Below are 23,132 nucleotides of genomic sequence, written 5' to 3' on the forward strand. Positions count from 1 at the left end.
AGGGACGGGTCCTGTCTGCCTCTCCCCAGCACCTTCTTGTTGCAAAAAGCTCCGGAACGCGTTGAGGTACTTGGCGGTGCCATCTGTTGGTGATACAACCAGCTCTCACCCATTCGCAACGTCCCAAATCAGCGGGTCGTGGCTGAAGCTCTGTTTGCATGAATCTATTATAAACCATTTTCCGAGTGACCTTTTAAGGAGGAAGTTTCAATTCAACAAGTCCTCCTTTTTTCTAAAATTTCGTAAGTAGCGCCTGTGATTGCAGACACACAAGAGCACCGCAGGAATTTGAAAGGTGAGCCTCATTAGGGCCACAGTAACCCAAATTCACCTCAGAAATACTAAGAAGCAGGTGCTGTGGGGTATTTGCAGGGTTCTTTGGGCTTATCTGTCATTAATCGCCTACCCCCCAGTTTCTGCTCCACTCGCAGGTTCCTAGGAGCAGCAGTGTCCCCAGTGCCCAGCCTGCGAGGAACACGTGCACCGCTCGGTCTCTGTAGCAGGTCCACGGCAGACGCGGCATAACCCAGTGCCACCACTGGGGATGCAGTGCCACCCGAAGGACAGGGCCGGGTGACAGGCAGGGTGACAGGCAGGAGACCAGTGCCCCGCAGCTGCACAAGCCAGGAGAGCTTCACCCAGAGACCGAGCGCTGCACATCCCTTCAACAACCTGCAGCGAGGCATTTCCAGATTGTCAGCTGGATAAGTACCTTACGTTTATGCAAAAGATACTTTGGGATTCCTCTCCCACAGAGGATTTCAAAATCCTAACTTGTCACCCCGCCAAGGGATGAAAGGAAACGCAAACTGAACTGTGTGGGAAGGCACACACGTGTGCTGTCCTCGGGGCTGGATGAGGCTGCCTCCTGCCGCTCAGCGTCACAGGGGATGCCGTAGGAGCTCTTTGCCTCTCTTCCAAACAGGAATGTGTTCAGGAGTGGCAAAGCAGGGGCACACTGCCTGCCGTTCATAGGCACAAGCAGAGTAACTCAAGTGCCGACAGCCTGAAAAACAGAAGGCTGCCGCTGGCTTTCTGGGAAGCCCGGTGCGAGGAGACCGAAGCAATGGCTGACGGCGGGTGAGCATCCCACCCGGCTGCAGGCATCACCGGCACAGGCCCCATGCCAGAGCCATGCCAGCAGCAAGGAGCTGCCCACCCTGTCCCTGCCCCTGTCCCTGTCCCTGGGCTGCCATGGTGGCCAAGGGCCCAGCGCTGCTCGGGCACCGGTGCGGTCCCAGCCGATTCTCATGCAGGCAGAGTTGGAGCTGGATACAAAGCAGCTGCAGGTTCCTCCCACCTCTGGCAGCTCTTTATAAATAAAACTGGGCAAAAACATGTTCCAAGCCTACAAAAACATTTCATTTGCACAAACCGGAAGCCATCACATTTCTGCCACTTTAGACTTTCAAGAAAAATGTTTTTTCAATGAACGAGACGAACCTTACCGAAGCAGTTCCAGCTGCAGATCCCCCAAGGCAGAGCACTGTCGGGTGCCACGCTGCCTTGTGGCCCTGGCCTCTCCCATCAGGTCTGTCCCCACCTGCCTGGGGCAGTCCCCCGGGTGCTGCCTCAGCTTTCTGGGCCCAGCCTGGCCGCAGGTTGTGCACCCGGCAGGAACAAGCAGGTATGCAGTGCTGAGACACGTGTGGCAGCGCCGGGGAACGCAGCGGGCATGGGGCACGGCACAGAGGGGCGCAGGGGATGCGTGGGCACAGCTGGGGACCCCGTGGCTGTGCACAGCTCACCTGCAGTCAGCCAGAGAAAGGAGACGGGCAGAGCTGGCCTTAGGGGCTGCAAAGAGAACAGGAATTAGTATCTAACATGCAAAAGGCACCACGCATAGCAGGCTCCCTACATCTTTTTGTATCAGTTGGGTCCAGATGAATAATGACATCGGATTACAGCGTTAAGAACTGAGTGATATTAACAATGAATTCTGGGCTTTATGCGTGTGCAAGGCGTGCTTGCTATTTCAGTTGCAGTGGCAGGCAGGAGAGAGAAACCCCACCATAAGCACATCCCATGATTTTCTTCTCACTTCTACAAGAGCTAGGTGCCACCAGCTGCTACAGAACACTCCTAAAACAGCTGCATGAGAAAGGAAATGTCTGGTCTGAAAGCAGAAATTACCAGAGCAGAACCACATGCACGAAGGCAGAAGAAATGCAGCCATCCCTGAAAAACAGTGAACTGGCCACCAGAATGAGAGATGCCTGCCCCGAGCAGAACTGAAATGGAACAAAACCAAGGGCAGGCAGAAACTCAAGTCTGAGACAGGGAAATGCAAAAACCTCACGTCTGTCAGTAGCTTCCAGGACTGGACCTGTAATCTGCGAGGGGTGAGTTTTTGCAGGGCAAACAGCCTTGAAGCCAGCATGCTTTTCCACTGTACTTGAAATTTTCCCAGCAGAAGCCAGAATATGGTTCACGGCTTTGTAGAAAAAACTTCAGCAATATGAATTACAGGCCAAGAGAGCCGAGCAGAATAACTGTGAACTGGGAAGGTCACTAAAAAGGGGCATGGCTGACTGGAGAGCTGCAGGAGCGTGGAAGAGGCAAACGGGTCTGAGGAGCAGCAGACGTGGCACTGAGCTGACAGCCACCAGTGCCTGAGCAGCAGGGACCAGCCCGTGTAACCAGAGGGAACTTCACTGCCCCCCGCGCCCCGCTCCCGCCGGCTCCCCCCTTAGCGCCGCAGCACAGGCAGTGCCGGGCGCGGAGGTGCTGTGCCAGCCCTGCTGCTGGAAATGCCACCACATGCTCGGCCCCATCACCATCACCTCAGGGGGGATGTCTGCCCATCTACTGCTAAACCAGGGCCTGATGCGGTGACCTTGTCCTTCCTGTGGTTTATGCACGATCCGGGGCTCGGGGAGGGATCACCCTGACCCGGTCACTGGGCGGAGCAGACTTTAGACTAAAAGAGGAGAGATTTAGATTAGATTTAAGGGAGAAATTCTTCACTCAGAGGGTGGTAAGGCACTGGCACAAGCTGCCCAGAGAAGCTGAGGATGCCACAGCCCTGGAATTGTTCAAGGCCAGGTTGGATGCAGCTCTGAGCAACCTGGTCTGGTGGGAGGTTGGCAGGGGGCTGGAACTAGATGGTCTTTAAGGCCCCTTCCAACCCAAGCCATTCTGTGATTATTCACTCAGAGGGTGGTCGGGCACTGCAACACGCTCCCCAGGGAGCCCGCTGGAGTTCAAGAAGCATTTGGACAATGCTCTCAGACACAGGTTTGATTTTGGGGTGCTGCTGTGTGGAGCCAGGAGCTGGACCTGGTGATCCTTGCAGGTGCTTTCCAACTCAGGGCATTCTGATTCTGTGATTCTTTGATTCTTCCTGTTGTCAGCTCGGATTGTCCCCTTTATCCACGGGGGATAAGAAGAGTCAGTCCCCTGGCTCTCAGGAAACCAGGCAGCCCCATAAGCACCGTGCTCAGCACCAGCACATCCCCAGGAGCTGCGGCTGGCACGAAGGCTTGCAGCGCCGCACCCTCCCCGGCCAGCACGTACTGCCCCGCTCCCCCGGGTGTGCTGGCCCTGGCCTCGCCACGGACCCAGCCCATGACACCGCAGCATCCCCGTGCACATCCCGGGAGCACAGCAGGAATTGCTCCCAGCTGCTCCTGCAAGAAGCAATGCAGTTCTAAACAGCTTTCTCCTTCTTTTTGCTCTCTCTTTAGTTTGCCTGTGAGTTTCTTCCTCCCCTCGAGAGGCTGCGGCACCTTTGATCCCCAGCCACGCTGCAGAGCTCCACAGAGCTTGCCGATCGCCCACATCCTGTTTTTGATCAGCAGCGCAGCCCATGGCCCTCAAAACACCGCATTGTGGTCGCACATCATGTTGTAGCAACCCGAGTGTCCTCTCACCACCACTAGAATAGCATCATTTATCTAACTGCCTTTCTTACGCTTGTTGGGTGCCCAGGCTCACAGGGCCATCCCAATGCTAAAAGCAGGCACATATCTCCCAAGACTAGGAATATTTGTTTCTTCAGACATAAATGCATACCACAGCAAGGGCCCCAAATCCTGGGCCAGACAGACAGAGGGGTGCTCTGCTGGGGCAGAGCAGGGCCCGCCCATGGCTCACAGCGACGGGTGGCTGGAAGCACCCCGTCTGCAAGCACACAGGCTCTGGGCAGCTCTCTTCCCTTTCTTTGAGGTCTGGCAAAGACCTCAGTGTCCGTGCGGCTTAGGGTAAAAGCAAAGTAACCGTGTAAGACACTGTCCTGTGCAGGTCGCTGAGCATTTGCACCTCGCGGTTTGGCATTGGCTCTGTACGCACTCGTGTGACCTCGCGAGGGCCCTTTGCTGACGCCTGGGTTTTCCAGGAAGTCCAGCAAATAACAACATACATTTACTTGCAAGTGAGAATTAACACATCTAAGGAATTCCTAGTCTGTTTCTTAGCAACACTACGTACCAAGGACGAATCTTGACCCTCGTGAAATATAAGTATTTCAAGCATTTCATTCGGACTCTGATACGGACACAGAACTTTGCAGGTACAGTTAGCTCGGGCATAACTTAGTAAGAATAAATAAAGAGATTAGCTAAGTTAGACATATTTCCAGTAATAAGTTAGGCATGTTACTTGGCATGAGTTACAAAATAATAACATTGGCCTTACCAAATTGCAAAAACATGTTTAATGTCTCTTTTTAAGTGTCGGACCTCTTTGTTCTCTTTGGGGTATTAATCAACCTTCACCAGATTTTCTGGTTATTGTGGCCACGGTTGCTTTCACTTGGACACCCATACATCTGCCTTTAACTCCAAGCTGTCCACATGGAAATAACCTCTGCTTTTCTTTCTTCTCTCTGCCGCACGACTAGCAAAGCCAAGCTGCTTCTTGAGGCAACGGATCACAGGCCAAAACCTCGGTGTGCAGAAACGAGCTCCAATGAGGATATTCATGCTGAATCCAGGCCCCAGCCCAGCTGTCTAACAAGGATTGGCCCCAAGCCCAGCTCCATGCCCAGGGCTGAGCCTCCCTCGGGGGCTCCCCGCCGGGCCTCCAGCAGCCCACGGAGCAACGTTTATCGATTACAGGAGTACTGGGACAGGCTGTTTTTATTTGGGGCTCATCTCCATGGAAAGCTACTGGTTTCAGTCTGAGGTTTCTGAAAACACCAGGAAATCCTGCCACAGCAATATCAGAATTGCGAACAGCTGCACATTCTTCTTGGTCAACAGACAAACGAGGCACACAAGGCATTTAAATTACATTTAACATTCTTCCAGTTGTACCTGGAAAACACAATTAGGCTGCTTGCTCTGACCTAAGAGCCTATTTCTGTGTTGCCTGAGAGGAAAATAAAAGTCCTCCTTTTCTTCACATTTATATCCATATTTATTATAGCACCTCATACAAGCTGCCAAGTGAGCCCTCATTGCCTGCGGTCTCTGCCTCCGGCCCAGGCGAGCGTGGGCAGGCAACAGGCACAGCCCGCAGGGAGCCCCCCGGCCAGCGCCCGCCTGCACCCACACCAGAGCCAGCCCTGGTCGTCCCTGGGGGAGGTCCTCTGCTCCGCTCACCTTAAAGAGGTCAAATTAACTTGAACTGTGTGCTTAGAGCACTGCATGCTGACGAGCATTTTCTCCAACCTGCTAAAATTCCAGTAAGCTGATTTGACTGCAGTAATCTCAAGGGGTGCTGGTGACGACACCCGGCACTGAAACGACTTGTCACTGAGCTGACACAGCACAGAACGTGCTGTTTCGAGCAAGCATGATAGGAATTGCACAGAAAAGCTTTGTGGCTTCGACAGGGCTCCACAGAGCCCCACCACACCCTTCACTGTTTTGGTCATTGCCACCAGCCTCTTTTCATCTCAGAATATCTCCCCTGGGGTCTGCCGTAAGCTCCAGGCTCCAACCCATTTCTAACAGGACTTTGTCACTGGCTTCAGTAGAAATGCTTGCTTTATGAGACACCTTTGAGGACTCTGACTTCAGTAACAGGAAATAAATAGCTATAAATCTTGGATTCAATTAAAAACCATTATTAACACTAAAGTATGCTGAGGAAGTTCTGCAAAGGTTCTTCACATCTCGGAGTTAGTCGTTTTTCATGTTAATGAAGAAGTCCACAGTGCACTCTGATTAAAAATTAAAATTAAAATAATTAAAAACCCCAGAGCATTTTAAATACCATCAGTCCCACCATAAGGTTGTGTGAGGAGAGGAACAAATGCAGCCTTGGGTTTGACCTGCCACAACTCTCCAGGTGGGCCGCTGTGCATGGTCCCTGGTCCCGCTGCGGGCTCCTGGGCAGGGCCCCAGACATCACGGACAGCACGCATGGTGTCAGACCCGACTTTCTTCCTCTTCCAGCGCCCGGTGAAGGCCTGGGATGAATTTCAGAAGATGCTTTCGTACGCTTGATCTCCTGCTCTTCCGTGGGAGCGTCCCAAAGCTACTCGAGCAGCCGCCTCCCTCCCAGAGGGGGGACATGGACCCGCTGCTGGCCAGGCTGATGCTGCGGTTCCTGCGCAGGGAGGACCTCCCGGCCGCGCAGTCGCCGTCCCTGGGGAAGAAGCACTCGTCGTCAATGCTGGACTGGCGGCTCAGGCTCTCTGCAGTAGAATCATCGAAGGCGCTGCTCTGGTAGAAGCTGTCCTCACTGTCCACAGTCATGGAGCTCAGCCGGCTTCGGGAGCTGCTCTCGCTGGAGAAGCGAGGCTTGATCAGAGAGACAGGTCCCAGTGTGCCACAGCCACCAAATAAGTTGGCCTCTTCCAGCTCCAGCGTGTCCAGCAGAGCATTGTCATTCACCTCTCCTGGAAGCAGAGGTCAAGGAGGAGCATTATTCAACGGCATCTGCTCAAGGCCAGAGAGCTGGAAGCCTGTGCAAGCAGAGATGGCCTCGGGCTCCGCAGCAGCCCAGAACAGTGCTGCAGGGAGGTCAGCGTGGCCATTCCTGTCCCTTTGTTCAGCTGAGGCCATCAGCTGTGTCTCTTGTGGGTTTCACCCTTCCCCTCCGCCCTCCCAGCTGGGGCAGCCTGAGGGGTGCTGTGGTGTTTCCTCGCCATGAGGGATCAGGGGAGGATCGTGCCCAGCGTCCCTTCTCACCCTGCATTTCCCAGCTGTGTGGAGCTCTCTGCCCCTGCCTTGCCCCTAAATGCAGAACCAAAGTTGCTCCCAGGGCAGCCCATAAATAAGGGGACGGATTTGTTTGTTTAAGTCCAGAAAAAGAGAATGGAAAAGAAACTTTGCAACCCACATGAACCATTTCCTAGAACTCATGCAAAAGAGCCTTTAGTATGCATCAGCAAGGCAGCATTCAAATTCATTAGACACTGAAGAAAAGCTTTCCCGTGGGCCAGCCGAATGCCCTCACTAACAGGGGAAAAGGAAAGCAAATGAAAACCAGGTTAAAGGAATGCTTGCTACTGATCAGCCTGAGTTTCCACAGAAGGTCTCAGCAGTGCTGTGGTTTCCGACCCGGAAAAGACGACTTACCATGCAGCAAGCGCTGTTCCCGTAAGTGCAGAGAGCGGAACTCCACCCATTTCTGCTGCAGAGTTTTCTGTGAAGGATAAAGAGGGCTACCTGTCATTCACACGCTTTCACAGAGGTTTAAAACACTTTAACTGACCGGGTTCTCAGGCAGTACGCCTCACCTACAGGAAGTAGCCGTGTGCCCTCTTCTCACCAGCGTGACACAGTTGTCCTGGAGTTTAGCAACCTTCCCCCACAAAGCACAACTGCCCTCATGCCCTGAACCCTCTGGCCGAGGCGTTTCACAGATGAGATTTGCAAAAGCAGAAGGCAGAGAGCATGCAGCATGCCCGGGGGGGCGGCACAGCCACCTCTGTCAGAAACCTGCTGCAGCCCAGAGCCGGCTGGCTGCTACCAGGGCCCCGTGCTCCTTGCTCCTGGCTCTGCCAGCAGCACAGGCACGTCGCGGTCAGCGATGCCCCGATCCTGCAGTTGGGAACACATCCCCCCGACTGTCCTTACAGCCTGCAAGTGCTGACATACCGTCCTAACAATGAGCAACGCTTAATTTTTTTCCTCTGTTGCAGATGATCTTTTGATATAACAAATAAAATGCTGCATAACTGATTCAAAACCAGCCAGGTTAACCTCTGCCTGGAGTAGGTGCTTCCTCAGTGTCCTGCATGAACTCGGTGCACCTCAAACATGCAGCTAGGTGACCTGGCAAGTCATATTTATCCATGCAAACTGCCCAGGCTAAGCTTGCGTGGACAATCTTGCTACTCCTTGCACATTTCTCCCCTGCTCCACACTTCAGAATAAACAATCAAGCACACACACACCATCCCGAGGGTAAAGCACCGCCACCCGTAACGCACCCAGACTGCCTCCCCTGCAATACGGGAGCAATGACCATGGTCGAGGAGGGCCTGAGACACCGCTGTGCTCCCCACCTGCCTCTGGTGACCACGGCTGCAGAGCAGGGCTGGCAGTGCCTGCACCCAGCGCCGCGACGCGCCTGCTGCAGGCCAGAGGTGCTGGGGAGTTGTCCAAAGATATTCTTTGCCTCCTTTGCGACCTAAGCAAAGCAACCTCCCAGTGATGGTTTCTCTCATCTGATTAGGTCTCATTAGCAGCTGGACTCCCCAGAATAACTGGCACATGGTACAGGTACCCGCTCGCTGCTGCCAGCTGCCCGTTCGGCCCAGCTGCTGAGCGCCTTCACGCAGCGTGTGCCGGTGAAGCAGCCCTGCCCTGCGACGGCACCAGCCAGCACGCTGCTCCCTGCCTGCGGTTACACGGCTTCCAGCTTCTGAACACATCCCGTGGTGAGACATCAGATACAGTCACGGCCAAAAGTAGGTTCTTTCCACTGCCGCCACACTCCTGATCACGCAAGGGCCAGTCCCACACCCAAATTCTGCGCTGCGAGAACTTTCATTGTAGAGATTTGGCTCTTCTGGGAAGCAACTGTTTTCTAAAACCCAAAAGCAGAGCATTTCACAGCAGATTTTGGTTTTATAAATTCTCTGCAACGGGGAGCAGCCTGTGTGTTGTGACTGTGCCATTATTTCCTGAAGCTGCCTACGGGAGCAGCCCGGGAGGCTTCTCAGGGCGGCGGGGCTGGGACCGGCGGGCGGCAGCAGCCAGGAGCCAGCATCGGTGGGGCTGAGCGGGCCTTCTCCAGAAGCATCCTCCATAGCCCAGCTGAGTTTAATGAGTATTGAAGGATTGAAGGGCCTCATCCTTCCTCGCTGTACAGCCTCCACATAGCCATTACATTACCTACATCATAAAAATCATATAACCCCAGGCAGGGAGAGCACTCAAACCCATTCAGAAAATGCCCAGGGGCTCGGGGAGGACCCCCCAGCGATGGAGATGTATGAGTTGCTGGGATCTTATGGGGGACCAGAGCTCTGGGGCAGTCATGGTGCGACTGCCTCCGGCAGCACCGCGGTGCCACGGCCCGCATGGTCCCGCAGCCCGCACCTGGCAGTGCCGCAGCGCACTCAGCCCAGGCAGTCCTGGCACCGTCCGTCCCCACGCGTGCTCTTGGGACCTGGCAGCTGCAGCACCACCCTCAGAGGTGCCGTGGCTGGCGGTGCCAGCACGGAGGACACACGGGTGCCGTCCCCCCACCACGCTGCCCGGCCACCCCCACGAGCAACGGACCCACAACAGCCCTCTGCTTCGTGCAGCAGAAAAGCAGCTCACTGCGTTACCTTCAGCAGCTGCAGCTTGGTCTCGAGCTCCATCTTCCTCAGGTACATGGCCCCGTTGACAGTCTCCAGCCTGGAAGGAAGAGGCGCTTTGGGTACCGGCGGCCCCACAGCAGCACGTGGTGCCGCGGTGTCCTCGGGGAGGGGACGCACTCGGTACAGGGCAGGCCCCGCGTGCCATCACCTCTCCTCAACAGCTGACTTCAGCTACGGTGGTGTTGGTGCCAGATGGGCAAGCACACGGTGCGGGCAAGAGACACGTCCTATGTGTCTGGGACAGTGTGGGGCTGCTGGTTAGCACGAGAAGGTTCCCTGGCTTCCAATGGGACAGACTGTTAAACTAAAAACGCTCTGGAGGACAGATGCCTACCTTAAATAGTTCCCTGAAGACTTTATCAAGTCTACTATTTGCTTGTGACTAAACCCATCAGTGTTCACTCCGTTGATATTGGCAAGGATATCACCTGTTAGAGATAAGCAGAGGCTATAATGAGCATCATCAGCATACGTATCCCTTCCACTTTCTGTAAAATAAAACTAATGTGGATAAAAAGCAAGATAGAGCCACCCATAGTGGGAAAAAAAAAAAAAAAAATCACTAATAGTTACCAATTTGAAGGCCAGATAAATGAGCAGGACTTTCTTCTTGAATTTTGCAGACGCAAGTGCAACACTCCAAGGAGTAATCGTTTTGATTTGGAAATCTAATAGTCTGTAAGTGACAAAGCAACAGTGTTACCAATATTAAAGCCATGAGAACAATTTAATACTTAAAATACTCTCATACAGCCTGATTTGTTTTCATAGTCTTTTTACACCTTTTTAAAATGAGAAGGCTGTGTTGAGCAGACTATATGATCATAGAAGTGTGAACACTAAAATGTTGTAACTTAACAATTAGAAATAGCTGTCATGATTAGAGAACAGCAGGCACCTGACATATGTCTGTACGTGGTTTTTTGCAAAATCTAGTTTTAAAGCCAGTTGATTATTCATTATCAAAAACTCAGAAACTTCCGTCAGGAACATCTATTAGCAGGGATGCAATTGGTTTCTGGTTCGCACTACAACTGGAAGGATATTTCATGTTCCCAGTCACGACGTGGCAGGGCATGGCCTTGGTTTTTCAAACGACTGACTCCTCCTCATTGTGAATGCCGCATTAGGCCGTCAGGTGTTGCCAGACAGACGAGTTAACAATAACAACTAAAAAGATTAACCTACTTTTGCTCTTCTGGTCTCTTAAACTCATTATCTACATATGTCCCTTCCTCCCCCTAAGAAGTGCTTTATATTTTTGATTTATGCATTTAAATGTATGTTAAATAACTGTAAGCAAAATCCATCATCTGATTATCAACTCTGACATTCATTTAGAAAAATGCAAAACTAGGAGATGTAACCCAAGCAAGTCTTACCATGACAGGAAATGTCTTTTTAGTTACATGCAAATATCAGTACTCAGCCACATCCTCTACCAAAGTTTAATACTGAAGCTGAAGTTCCTGAAAACCTATGACAGCCAAATCTACCCTGGATATAAGAAGTCATGTTAGTTTCTCAGATTTCTCAGTCCACATGGAACAAATAGGAATGAAGACTGGAATGAGTTCAGGGTTTATCAGGCCCAATTACACCAATTCAGTGATTTCAGACTTAGACCAACAGTAAAGCTTTCGGTTAAACTAAGGACACCAAGAGAAACACGAGGATTGTGAAGGACTTCACATGCAATACAGCAAATACAGCAGGCCAATTATTTTGGAGTAGATACCTAGGTTCTAGGTGGCTGCAGACTGGGGAGAGACATGGGACTCAGAGTGCCTTCCTGCAATCATCTGGGCAAGTACAGATCCATACTGCATCCATCTCGCCTCCAGACTCCAGTTCACGAGTGGGAAGTACTAGTAGGAGCAGCAGCTCGCGAGAAACTCTGGCACTCAGCCATCACTGTAATTCTCACAAATTCCCTGCAGATGGTGGACCTAGAGTTTCACATCATCTTATTCTTAAATTTAAATTATAGTAATGGAACTGCAACTTCTAAATAATGGATTATTTTTAGTACCAGACAGATGCTGTCTTTTCAGAGCCTGGACTTTCTAGTGAAATGCTTACGCTGAATGTACGTTCAGGAAGAAATATGCCAAGAACAATTAATTTTAATCAGAATGTCACATATAATGAAAATCCACCCTGACAATTTATACAAAAGCCCAATAATTGACTCAATTATCTTCACTTCTGAAAGCTTTCTACTGTTCCTGAGCTGAACACTTCCACATTCATTAGTCACAGAATCAAATCTTAAAAAGTTAAGATTTTCCTAATGCACTCATTTCATTGAAGTCAGTATTTTCCCTTTGTGCGCAGATAAAGGCAAGTGCTCTGAAGATGCGCTGAAGCAGCAGTAAATGAGACCAAAGGGGCGCGTGGGAGGTGTTCTCATGCACCGCCGGGACAGAGCAGCTCCTGCTCTCACAGAAGAGGTGTGTGGCTCGGCTGCGATGCTTAATGCTTCCTTGAGGGTGCTTCAAAATGTGTTGTTCATACGCTCTGCAGATGTTCCCATGTGGTTTACTTCACACCCTCAGTTGTGCCCTGAGGCAGTAATCACACTGCATTGTACAGCATGCACAAGGTGTTTTTTAGGAAAAGAGCTGTTTGATCTCTCTCTTTTTATATAAAAATATTTCCATACAAAATTCTCTGAAAAATACTCATCTAGGGAAGAAAGAACGTGTTACCATTGCACACTCGAGATTTCTCCTGCTCTCAGAGCTCTGACTTCTGGCAGGTCAGAAACACTTATCTGTGACCTTCGCTATGAAAAAACATCAGAAATGCATCCCATTTCTGCATCTCTGCTCTATTAATATAATTCGGAGGATGTGACACTTAAGAGTTTGCACCAGATTTTATTATTAAATGAATTGACTCGTCCTTTAAGTCTTACCTGTATTTCAAACCCAAACGTCTCTTTGTCATCTTTGAATATAGCAACAAGGTGTCTGTAAGGAAAACACAGCATTATGCACAGCCCCCGGGTGCACTCCCTTTCTAGCAGGGTCCCGTCCCCGTCGCTGCCCTGCTCCGTGCTGGCAGAAGCGCCAGCACACCTCGCTCCCCGGGCCCCAGCCTGGCGGGCTGCGCTTCTCCCAGCGCATGCGAGGAGCCGTGGCTCTGCAGAAGGGAATCTTCCTACCTCTGTGGCCTGGAGGAGTCGCCCAAGGAGCTGGATCTGGTTAAAGCAAGCTGGAACCAGAAATGGGAGAGGAAAAGGGTCAGTATGTTCGTAGTTCCGTGGGGCACTCTCTAAGTCAGGTGCTTTGGGGGAGGCGCAGGGCGCGGAGCCGTGCTGAGGTCGCACCAGTCACCACGGGCACGGGCACGGCTCAGGAGCCCAGGGGCCGCAGCCCTGCCCCGGGACAAAATCAGGGGCAGGAGAAGCATCTCCCCACTTTGCACAGCCACTGGAGGAGTCCTGAAATGGAAACACATGCGGCACAACGAAACTGTGAGCAAATGGGGCACAACTTCAGAAAAATGGGTGCGCTTTAAAATAGAAAAAGGCCATCCGTCAAATGCGAACATAAACACTCAGAGCTTCAGGCAGAGCCAAGTGCAGGGCTGCAAGAGCACTCAGCACCGCTCTCAGAGCCCTTTTCAGTGCTGGCAGCAAGCTCGGCGAGGCGCAGGTGGCCACAGCACGTTCTGGTGCAGAGCACGGCACTCGCCTGCATGAGGCCGTAGCTGAAGGAATTCATGTGGATTTCTATTGTGTTGGAAATTAAGCCCTGGAAAAATGAGCTTTTGCATTTTTTCCAACTTTCTAAATGCAAAATGAAGCACTACTGAGGTGTTGACATTACAGAGCTAAAAAAAAACAAAAAACAAACAAACAAAAAAAAAACAAAAACAAAAAAAAACAGGTACTCTTAGCACGTAACAATATTGATTCAGTTCTCCTCCAGTGAAGACTGAGGTATCCTCACTGGCAGACAGTGCTGCAGTGCCAGTTCCACCTTTATTTGAAAAAAAAAAAAAAAAAAAATCAGTGTAACTACTCAGGACAGTAGAAACTGGGGGAACAAGAGGTACAACCACTAAAGAGAAACCCCACATTCAGTAGGGCTTCAGAGATGGGTCTCCCATCACATCACAAAACTCTGAAAGAGTGAGGCTCCAAGACTAGAAGCCAGGGATTGCCGTCACTTCCATTAAAACTGTAACGATTACCTATGTGGTGCCTAAATCATGTTTCTGTTATGCTAAGACATTTCCCCTAAAAATCTGTGGACATTTATAAACTTAACACCTACGAGAAAAAGCAGAAAGCACACACACGCTAAGAAAACTGCAGCCAGCTCTCAGCCGTTTCTAGTGGTGGCCACATAGCATTTCCAAGCTGATGCATGGCCATGGCAACAAGCACCTGGCTTCCCTGCTTCAGGCAAGGCAGACCCATGACTAAAGAGGCCTGGGGAAAAAAAAAAGGATCAGTGCTAAATATCAATTCCTCCCTTCACTTTTAGTGAACAACAAATAAGGAATTACGTTATCGATATATAAAACATCCCAGGCTTCAATGGTATGAAGTCATGCCACTGTAAGACCGCCTAAAAAACCTCCATATCATAAATATGCATTTACTTGGAGAGAGAAAAGGAGAGGAAGGAGAGGTGACATTGTGATAATGAACTGTGCGTGAGGTGGGAGAGTTAACCTGGGCGTAAACCTGGGCTGCTCAGCCCCACAGCGTGTTCACGAGGCGAGGTCTCTGCAGAGCAGGTCCCGTGCCTGACGTCCATGCTGTAATTTATCTTTAACACACACACAGTTGTGTCACAGCCATTATCATCTGTTTATCTCTACATCTGGAGCAATCGCCACGCAAAGTGCTCCTCTGTCACCGCTGCTGGTGGCTGAACCAATGCAGTGACCGCGTTCCCAGCATTTGTCTGGTTCTGGCTCTCCTTTATCTTCCCAGGCTCGTACATCGAGATGGATGGAGTGCGCAAAGCAAAGCCTTAAGCGTACAGACATTGTGTTCCGGTTTTCTGATAATACTTTGAAATTATGTGTTACAAGCGCTTTCTATTTAAGCTTATTCACACTAAACAAATAGACAAGCTAGAATTGCTCAGCTGGCAATTTGCAGCAGCAGCAAAAGAGTTTTGTTGGACTCTGGTTGGAAACAGCAGAATTTTACTGTTCTGCATGAAAAACACAGTGAAGCAGACAGCCAAAGTAGCTTATTGTCATAGCAAAATACTCCAAAGTCTGGGAGGAAGCAGCTCACGATACATGAGCTTCTTGCCAGAGATGCAGAACAAAGGAAAGCCCAGACAGGTCACCATGCCGAAGCAAACCCAAATTTAAGGGTACCCCCAGTAGCAGGAGCCTCTGTGCCTCGCAGCACAGCTGCGGATGGAGAAGAAAGGCAGCCCGGGCAGGACACCGGCTGCAGAAGCACTTCTAGCCCCCAGGCACCTGTGGGCAGCCTCCTCCCGCATCTCCTCTCAAGAGCACCCTGCGAGGTCACTGCAGGAAAGATTTCATTACAGCCCCACATCCCGTTCAGCCCGTGGCAACCACTCCAGCACAGGGAGCCCGCGCAGCAAGCCCCGTGGCGGTGGCAGCCCGGCTCGCGCCCCCAGGGCTCCGGCCGGGCGGCGAGGTGCCCTACCTGCTTGCGGCCCCGCGGCAGCGTGCCCACCGTGCTGGCCAGGTGCTGGAGCCGCTTGCTGTCCATCTGCGGCCCCGGCTCCCCGTGGGACCCGCACGCCGGCCCTGTGCCAAAGCCCACGGCGCTGGCGTTGTGGTTTTGCTGAATGAGCTTCCTTAAAGACATGCCAGCAGAAGGGTGCCTAGAGAGGCATTGCGGAACGCTGGCATGTCCGAGGGAGCTCAGATACACTCTGAGCGATCAACAAGTATGAAAACGGAAAGCGGGCCATGTGACTTGTGGTTTAGGTGCACATTACATAAATCTCTTCTTGCAGATCACCAGGGCTGCTCAGCATGTTTTGTGCTCACAACAGAGTTAAGAACTAGGCTTGGCAACTACAGAAATCTGCTTAATTTTTCCATTCCTGTGCACAGTAACAATTTTCTCTGAACAGCTTCTACTTTCTGCGATAATTTGTCCTTTAACAACTGTTTGCTTTAGACACTTCCTTGAATTCAGCTTGCTCATTCTTTCACTTGCTCAGCATCCCTTGCTTTGCTCAAATTACCTTTTGGCAAAGACAAGAAAATAATGTTTTTTCTGGACGGCTGTGTTGATCTGTGACTTTCCAGCCACAGGGAGAGAAGCAAGAACTGAAGGCCACAGCCTGAAAGTAGAAGCTGAAACCATTGCTCTGCTCGTGCCCCACAATGTTGTTAGCTCGTGCTTCGGTAAGGAGCATTGACTCACCCAGCAAACGGGGTTTGTGAGCAAACAGCAACATAAGCATGGGGTCGGAGGACAGGGACATCAGGTGCTGCCTCAGAACCGAGGGACAAGCATGGAGCCAGGATGAGTGCGGCCAGAAGCTCTCCTTGCCACCGCTCCTCACTGGCTGTGACAGAGCAGTCTGGGGGCTGAGGCAGAGCCACGGGAGCTGCGTGCAGGTGACCCGACGGGCAGCAGCAGAAGCACCGTGCCTGCGAGGCCCTGTGCACTGAGCAAAAAGGGGGCAATGCCTACACCCCGCCTTGTGCACGCCGTGTGATGGTGCCCCAGCAGTGTGCCGCATGGGGCAGTGCCACCGATCCGCCCTGGAGCAAGGTGGAACCGGCACCTTGGCAATGCCTGCCCCTGCCAGGACATGGTGCAGGAGCTTTAAATGCAAGTTTTGCACAAGGTTCCTTTCTTTGAAAGGTTTTGCCTCAGCAGCAAACACATCTGGGAGGACTTGTGACTGTTGTGGAATTTGAGGCTATTTTGTTTTTTCGCTGCAGTTATCCTGCAACCTGTAGTTCATTTCAGCTTGGTTGTTAGCACCCTTGAGGTGCTGATAACCTTCAGGTGGGTTACTTGCTCCTTGGGTGTTATGGACAAGCCTGGGAGGAAACACAGAGCAGAGTCTGTCTCGGCTTCCCTTTGGCGATAGAGAAGTGGTTCAAAAGGAGAACTGGAAGCCCGGGAGGACCAGGGCTGCACCCTCGCTCTGCTGGCTGTGCTGGCCCCCAGCCCTCCAGGCAGCCCAGGAGCAGCTGGCGGCCACAGGCAGCAAGCCCAGAGCCCGAGCCCAGAGCCCAGAGCCCCCTCCCTGCCCCAGTCAATGACTGCAGGGCCACTACGGAGCTGATGGGCGTCCTCTGTCCCTGCCAGCCGCTGGTGGCCAGCACCAGCAGGAGTGGTGGGCTGCACGTCTGCATGGGACTCACCTGGAAACCTGATTCTTCAGTTGAGAAGGCTGGACAAAGATCAGGGAAAATAACTTTACAAAGGAACTGAGCGTGTCACAGTTAACCCTAGCTGGCATTTGAATCTTTGAGGGGAGTTTTGACCCTTAAAACAGAGCAGCAGTACAAACCCAAAAGTGGTGCTCCTTCTTCTCAGCAGAGACATCTCTTGTGCCTCTGAACCACCGCGGTACCGGAGCTCAGGCACCCGGCTCCTGGGGCGAGGCAGGCAGGGTGCAGCGGCGCTGGAGCGAGCTCTGCTTGCTGCTGGCGCTGTGGAAGCTGGGTGCAGCCCGGCAGGCGCTGTCACTGCACCTCAGTTCAGAGCTGGTCTGCATGCCTTTACGAGTGCTCTGCCTTCACAAGCGGCTGCGGAGGAGGAGCACGTATGGGTGTCCGGCTGCGGCTGTGAGTGTTCACACACTGAAAAAATAAAACCTTTGAAGTAAAGGATTACGAAAGAAGCAGTATGAGTTCTTAAAATAAGCATCATTTTAAAAAAGAAACCTGTGCCTCCTCTCATGCTGTAAACAAGTTCTATTTTGGACTGTGAAGCACTATAAATCACACCAGGATCTGAGCAGAAACTCAGGGTAAGTAAAACCACGAGCATGATGGGATGGGCCATTCAAACTCAAAGATAAGTAAAATTTAACTCCTGTCATAGGTTTTTTTTGGTGTTTTTGTTTGTTTGGTTGTTGTTGTGGTTCCTGTTTGAGAACTCTCCTAGAACCGGGCTGGCAGCAGTAGTTACAGCAGGTGGCTGGGGGACGCTGCCAGGGTGCAGCTCCACCACCGCCGATGGTTCACCAGCCGAAGCTTGGACCCGCTGCCCCCCTGCAGCCTGGCAGACCTCCACCTGCCTGACGCGCCCTGAATTCTGATCTTGTCATTTATCTTACGCTTAATAAAGAAAATGGCTAGTTTGAAAAGTAAAAGCAAAAGCTGCCATGGCCTTAAGCTGCACCAGTCATTTTTGTCAAAATTGGAGCATCTCCCAGGAAATGCAGGGGGGTCTGCCCTTCTGCCAGCCCTGCCGGCTGGAGCAACCGGAGCGCTCCTCTTGGCCCAGCAGAAGTTGCGTGATTAAGCTCCAGGTAAAACTGAACAATCAAGACTCTTCCTGCCTATGCTCCAAAAACAGATGACAAGAAAAGACAGAAGTGCATTGGTGGTGTTTCATGACTGGGAAACACGTCATGCTGCCTCCCAGCCCTGCAGCTTGGATTCCTGGACCATGTGCATGGGCTTCTGCAGCTAAACGGTGCACATACCCTGGCTTTAGGGGGAGGTTTTCATGTCAACCCTGAAAGATAAGGCTATCAGCACACCAAAGCTTTTCTTTCCCAATACCAAAATTCTAGTCTACCAAAAGCCAGACAAACCCCCTATTTTGTAGGTGATGTGTGTGATACAGCAGGCAGGAAAACAATATTTTCCACTTTTAAAGAAGTACTGACAAGGCTTTGGGATACAATGGTAAATGAAAGGATTTTTATTTTCATTTCATAGAAGTGCTGATTTCTGGTGATGAATGAGCTGTAATGCTCTGTGGAGTTGGCCCTCGTGATACTGAATGCCTGTGTGAAGGATGGTGCCTACTTGTATGTCCCTGGGGACCTCAACAAACGTCACTTCTTTCTTCAGCCAGTGGTTGAGTTACCATTAGTACTATTTAGTATAACCAATTTAAAACACAGCCACTGAAATGTTTTTATATTTGGCAGGTATTTACAAAATAATCAAATGCCCTGGAGGGAAAAAAAAAATAAAATAAAATAAAAAACCTTCCTGGCCCAAACTCAAACTATTTCTAAGTGCTATCAAAGTTCTGTGGAAGTTCACGTTTCCAGTCAACATTCCCTCTTTATCCATTCCCTCGTTATCATCCCTGTTTCACCTCACGAGCTGCCCCATGCTCTGCCCTCCACGCCGGCAAGGCAGGCCGTTCAGCAGCGCAGAGCCTGCAGGCAGAGCCCGGCAGTGGGGATGGCTGCGGATGGCCGCACATCCCGGCGGGGGGATGCTCCGGGTGAGGCTGGCAGCTCAGGCATCCCCCACCTCCTCCCATGGAGCTTGCTCAGGTGAGAGAAAAAAGGAAAAGGAAGAAGGGGGGAAAAGGGGAGGGGGAGACAGAAGAAGGGAAAAGTATGACAGGAGGAAAGCTCTCCCATTTTTCCTGAGCAAAGTGATCTGTACCCCAGGGATGGCAACGGCTCAGTGCCTAAAGCAGGCTGAGTAATGCAGGGACTGTGGTGACTCAAAGCCTCTTCCTTCTTCGCTGCTCACCCTCACCCCACCGAGTGCCTTTGAAAACAAACAAAGTGCATTTCAGTTCCTCAGGCAACCCTCTTTTACGTTTCTGAAACCAAGTGACTCATCTCCAAACAAGCCAAGAGAAACAAATTAAATCTCCCATCAGGACAGGGTGTGGGGACCTGCCCCACCACCCTACCCATCATTTGCCCTGAGGACATGGGTCACTCTTGTACCTCCAGGTGGCCTGGACAGACACACGGCACTGGTTCCTCTGTGCTGACAGAAAGGGCAGAGCCTGCGGCTTCTTCGGTGCCGTCTCCTCAGGCCTGGCTTCCCCAGGCACATCCAGGCTCAGCCTTTCCCCGCAGACATCTATCCCTCATATTCTTCACCCTGCTTCCTTGGTCTAATTCACTGCAAAATTCTAGCTGTTGTGAAAAGAAACTAACAAACTCACATGACATTAAGGGACTGATTTTGCATTTCGATAATTAGATGGACCACCACTGACTTGGAAAGGGTTTGCATGCATATCACAAAGCCAGAACTGGTTCTTAAGTGATCTTGCTGAAAAGGCAACAAGAGGGTGTCCCTGTGAGGTAGTCTGAGCTGAGTAACTTCACCTGCAGTAATACAGACCGCCTTGATGAGCATGCATAGACCATCCTGGGGCCTTCATGAAATCTGCTGCATGGTTTCAAATAGTCTCTCTACATATTTTTCTAAGACAGTCTTCTAAGTTTTGTATTTTCACACTTTAAAATATAGAAAAACCACAAAAGCAATTTTGTGTAAGTGGCTAATCCTTTGTGCCACCAGATTTTCCACTTGACAAGTAGCTGGCAGGCCCTGCAATGACTCAGAATAACGGTTTGCATACCCAAATGAGTATCACCCCATGTGCCTCTCCCCTTAGCTGCTAATCCATCCCATATGCTCTTCTCTGCTTTCCTAACCAACACATGAAATTTGCAGAATACTAACAATACTTATGAAACATAAGGCTGATTTTCAAGAAATCCTGAAGAGCCCTCTTGCTGAGAGTTGAGATTGTCCTGAAAGCTTAGATTCCTAACCTTTGTTTCCATGATTTTACATTCGATTTCCAAACACTTGCAGAAGTGCAAGGTAATGATCCTGAGCAATAGGCTTGGTGGCTTTTTTATAGCCAGTAAATTTCCAGTACCTCTCATTTAATTTACCAATTAAATCAAAAAGGTGTTTTACAACAGATCTAACTGAATGCAGCTTCAGCTGCATGAGCAGCAGTCCAGAAATATTCCAAGTATCTGTACAGTTCATTTTTTAACAAATACATACCAAGTACTTGGCAGTATATTTAATGAAAATAACTAGTTGGAGGAAAACAAAATCCTCAGTTTTTTCAATGCAGTATAGAGATTTGTATGGTTCCATCTGATATATGTTAACGTGTATGTGTATAAAAACATAGAGGAAGATTTTTATATTCATATGAGATGACACATCAAAGATACACAGTTTGTGTGCAACTTCACACTGACCTCAGTGTCCTCCCCGTGACAGCAACAAGAGCTTTGCCAATCCATGCTAGAGAAATCCTGAAAGACAAATTTGATTGTTTGCTGTCATCTAACCATTGTAATAAACCTCTGGGCGTACCAGGATTTCACAATGGCTGTGCACCACTGCGCAGGTGTTTGGGTATCTGAGAACAACACGTTTATGATATCAGGGATAAAACGCAGATTGATACGTTTCTCAGCAAGGCTGTCATGCGAAAGGAGATTTCTGCTACCTATCACTGGAGTGCATCTGGGGAACACAGCTTCACAGTTCTACTAGCTCTCGGGGCATTCAGCTGCATGATGTGTAAATATGTGTAAATTACTGCTTATAACAATGGAAGATCCCCAGACAACTTCAGTACCACTGTAGTGTAGCACCCCACCTGGTCTTGTTTCATTAAAATATAATTTTAATATGTCTCCCTTATATACTCTTCAAAATAACCTCAGTGTTTAAAACAGTTTTTTCAGTGTTACATTCACACACACACACACACACACTAGCTCAGTTGAGTATCAATTTCATATTAAACTTTTCCATAATTTTGCTAGTACCAAGACACCAGACCAAATGCCTCCTATGGCACAGTTCCGAAAATGCAGCTTCTTAGCTATTGCATTCCACACTAGAGGAGAAGGCCTAGGCAAATTATGTAAATCTCGTTAAACCCCAACCCTGCTGTTGTCCTTTATGTTATCACCACAACAAAATCAGCACAGAGTAGCTTCAGGGGCCTTTTCCTGCTTGCTCTACTCCTGCTGCAGTGGACTGTTCATCCACGAGAGGGCCTGAAAAGCTAACACACTTATTTTTACCCTATGATTTTTTTCCTGTTTCACTGGAAATAAATTTCTAAATGGCAAACATAGCTGCTACGGTTTTGGTAGCCCTATGAAATGAGTGCTTCTCAAGAGTAGTCCTCTGTCTCTGGAGGCTTCTAGAGTTATAGCAAACGTACCCAGCACTGAGCAACTGGAAGCAAATCTTTCAGTAAGCTTGTAACCATCACACTCAGAGTGCAGAAATCACCCCTTCGATGCTTTATTGAAAGGATTAGCATGAAGCAGGAAAATAATTATTTGTAAGACATATCATATCAGGTCTGGAACATGAGCTTATTGAATTATTACAAGCATACTTAAAGTCCCCTGCAAAGTTTTATAATGTTATTTGCAAAGAAAAAACATCTAGTGAGATGCCAGATCCTATTCTCATTATGGTATTAACAACAGCAGTATCTGAAGTGTATTCTTTAATATTAAGTGACAGAACCTTAAAAGTGAGTCCCTTGCTTCCAAAGACAGCCCTAAACTGTGAGGCAGATGGATAAAGTATTGCCCTCGCACCCAGACTGTTTTAGACGCAGGACATGTGGGCAATGACAAACAGTGAAATGCAATTGCTACCAAACAACTAAGACATAATCAAACACAATGAGAGAGGAAGAGGTCCTGCCTTCACAACATGAAAACACTACGGCCTCTTCACTGGGGATTGTTGGGTTTGGGTTTTGGTTGGTTAGTTGGTTTTGCTTTTGTTTCCTTGCTATTTTTCCTCCTTTTAATTTTCTTTATGGACTGCCTACACATTTCCCTGGCTCTCCCAAACTGACACACTCCCTGTGTTCCCACAGTCCAGCGGGCCCAGGAAAAAATGAAATGAGATGCTTCAGCTTTCCAAAAGCCTTAGTCATTTGCTGGTGGGGCTCTGCCTTTCCCACAGTTGTGGGATAACCTCTGCATCCAACCCCCAGTGGCTGGCAGGGGCTCGGCAGATGCTGTGCAGACATGAACTGCTCCTCCTGTGCACAGGCATGCAAGCTCTTTACATGAATTAGTGCATATGTACACACCATCCTTCAGCCTCTTAAAGACTGAAATCTTTAAACTTCATTACAGAATCACAGAATCATCTATGTTGGAAGAGACCTCCAAGACTCTCCAAGATCACCAAGTCCAACCTCTGACCTAACACTAACAAGTCCTCCACTAAACCATATCACAAAGCTCTCCATCTAAACATCTTTTAAATACCTCAACCACTTCCCTGGGCAGCCCATTCCAATGCCTAACGACCCTTTCAGTAAAGAAGTTTTTCCTAATATCCAGCCTAAACCTCCCGTGGTGAGCTGTTCATTAACAACAGCACGCTGCATCACAGTGATTTCTAGTCAGCCACTGCCATGTGTTCAGCACACTGTGTGCCCAGCGGGCAGGAAACACCAGCTACAGAGCTTAGAAGGGAGTCACAGCCTCGTGGA

General features: G+C 50.1%; 2 protein-coding genes across 2 annotated transcripts in view; both read right to left on the reverse strand.

Annotated features, from left to right (window-relative positions):
• Positions 1-4,455: 4,455 nt before the first annotated feature.
• On the reverse strand, positions 4,456-15,592 carry CYTIP (cytohesin 1 interacting protein). Its single transcript, XM_035332210.1, has 8 exons — positions 15,360-15,592; positions 12,876-12,925; positions 12,627-12,681; positions 10,280-10,382; positions 10,041-10,134; positions 9,674-9,743; positions 7,470-7,536; positions 4,456-6,787 (listed from the first exon to the last, which is right to left on the reverse strand). Exons 1-8 carry the CDS (start codon positions 15,522-15,524, stop codon positions 6,315-6,317), a joined length of 1,077 nt encoding a protein of 358 aa, XP_035188101.1. The 5' UTR covers positions 15,525-15,592; the 3' UTR covers positions 4,456-6,314.
• Positions 10,197-23,132, reverse strand: part of ACVR1C (activin A receptor type 1C) — a 49,736-nt gene continuing 36,800 nt past the window's right edge. The window contains exon 10 of the transcript XR_004752547.1: positions 10,197-10,207. The gene's annotated coding sequence lies outside the window, so the exon portion shown is untranslated. The remainder of the gene's footprint in view (positions 10,208-23,132) is intronic.

This window comes from Oxyura jamaicensis, chromosome 7, assembly GCF_011077185.1.
Source record: "Oxyura jamaicensis isolate SHBP4307 breed ruddy duck chromosome 7, BPBGC_Ojam_1.0, whole genome shotgun sequence".
NCBI lineage: Eukaryota > Metazoa > Chordata > Aves > Anseriformes > Anatidae > Oxyura > Oxyura jamaicensis.

Excerpts from the sequence above, each read along its gene's own strand:
- CYTIP (XM_035332210.1), bottom strand. The coding sequence starts at position 15,524 with ATGTCTTTAAGGAAGCTCATTCAGCAAAACCACAACGCCAGCGCCGTG. Across the intron at positions 12,682-12,875 it reads GACTCCTCCAGGCCACAGAG|ACACCTTGTTGCTATATTCA; the intron begins GTAGGAAGATTC and ends TTTTCCTTACAG. Across the intron at positions 10,383-12,626 it reads CGTTTGGGTTTGAAATACAG|ACTATTAGATTTCCAAATCA; the intron begins GTAAGACTTAAA and ends TGTCACTTACAG.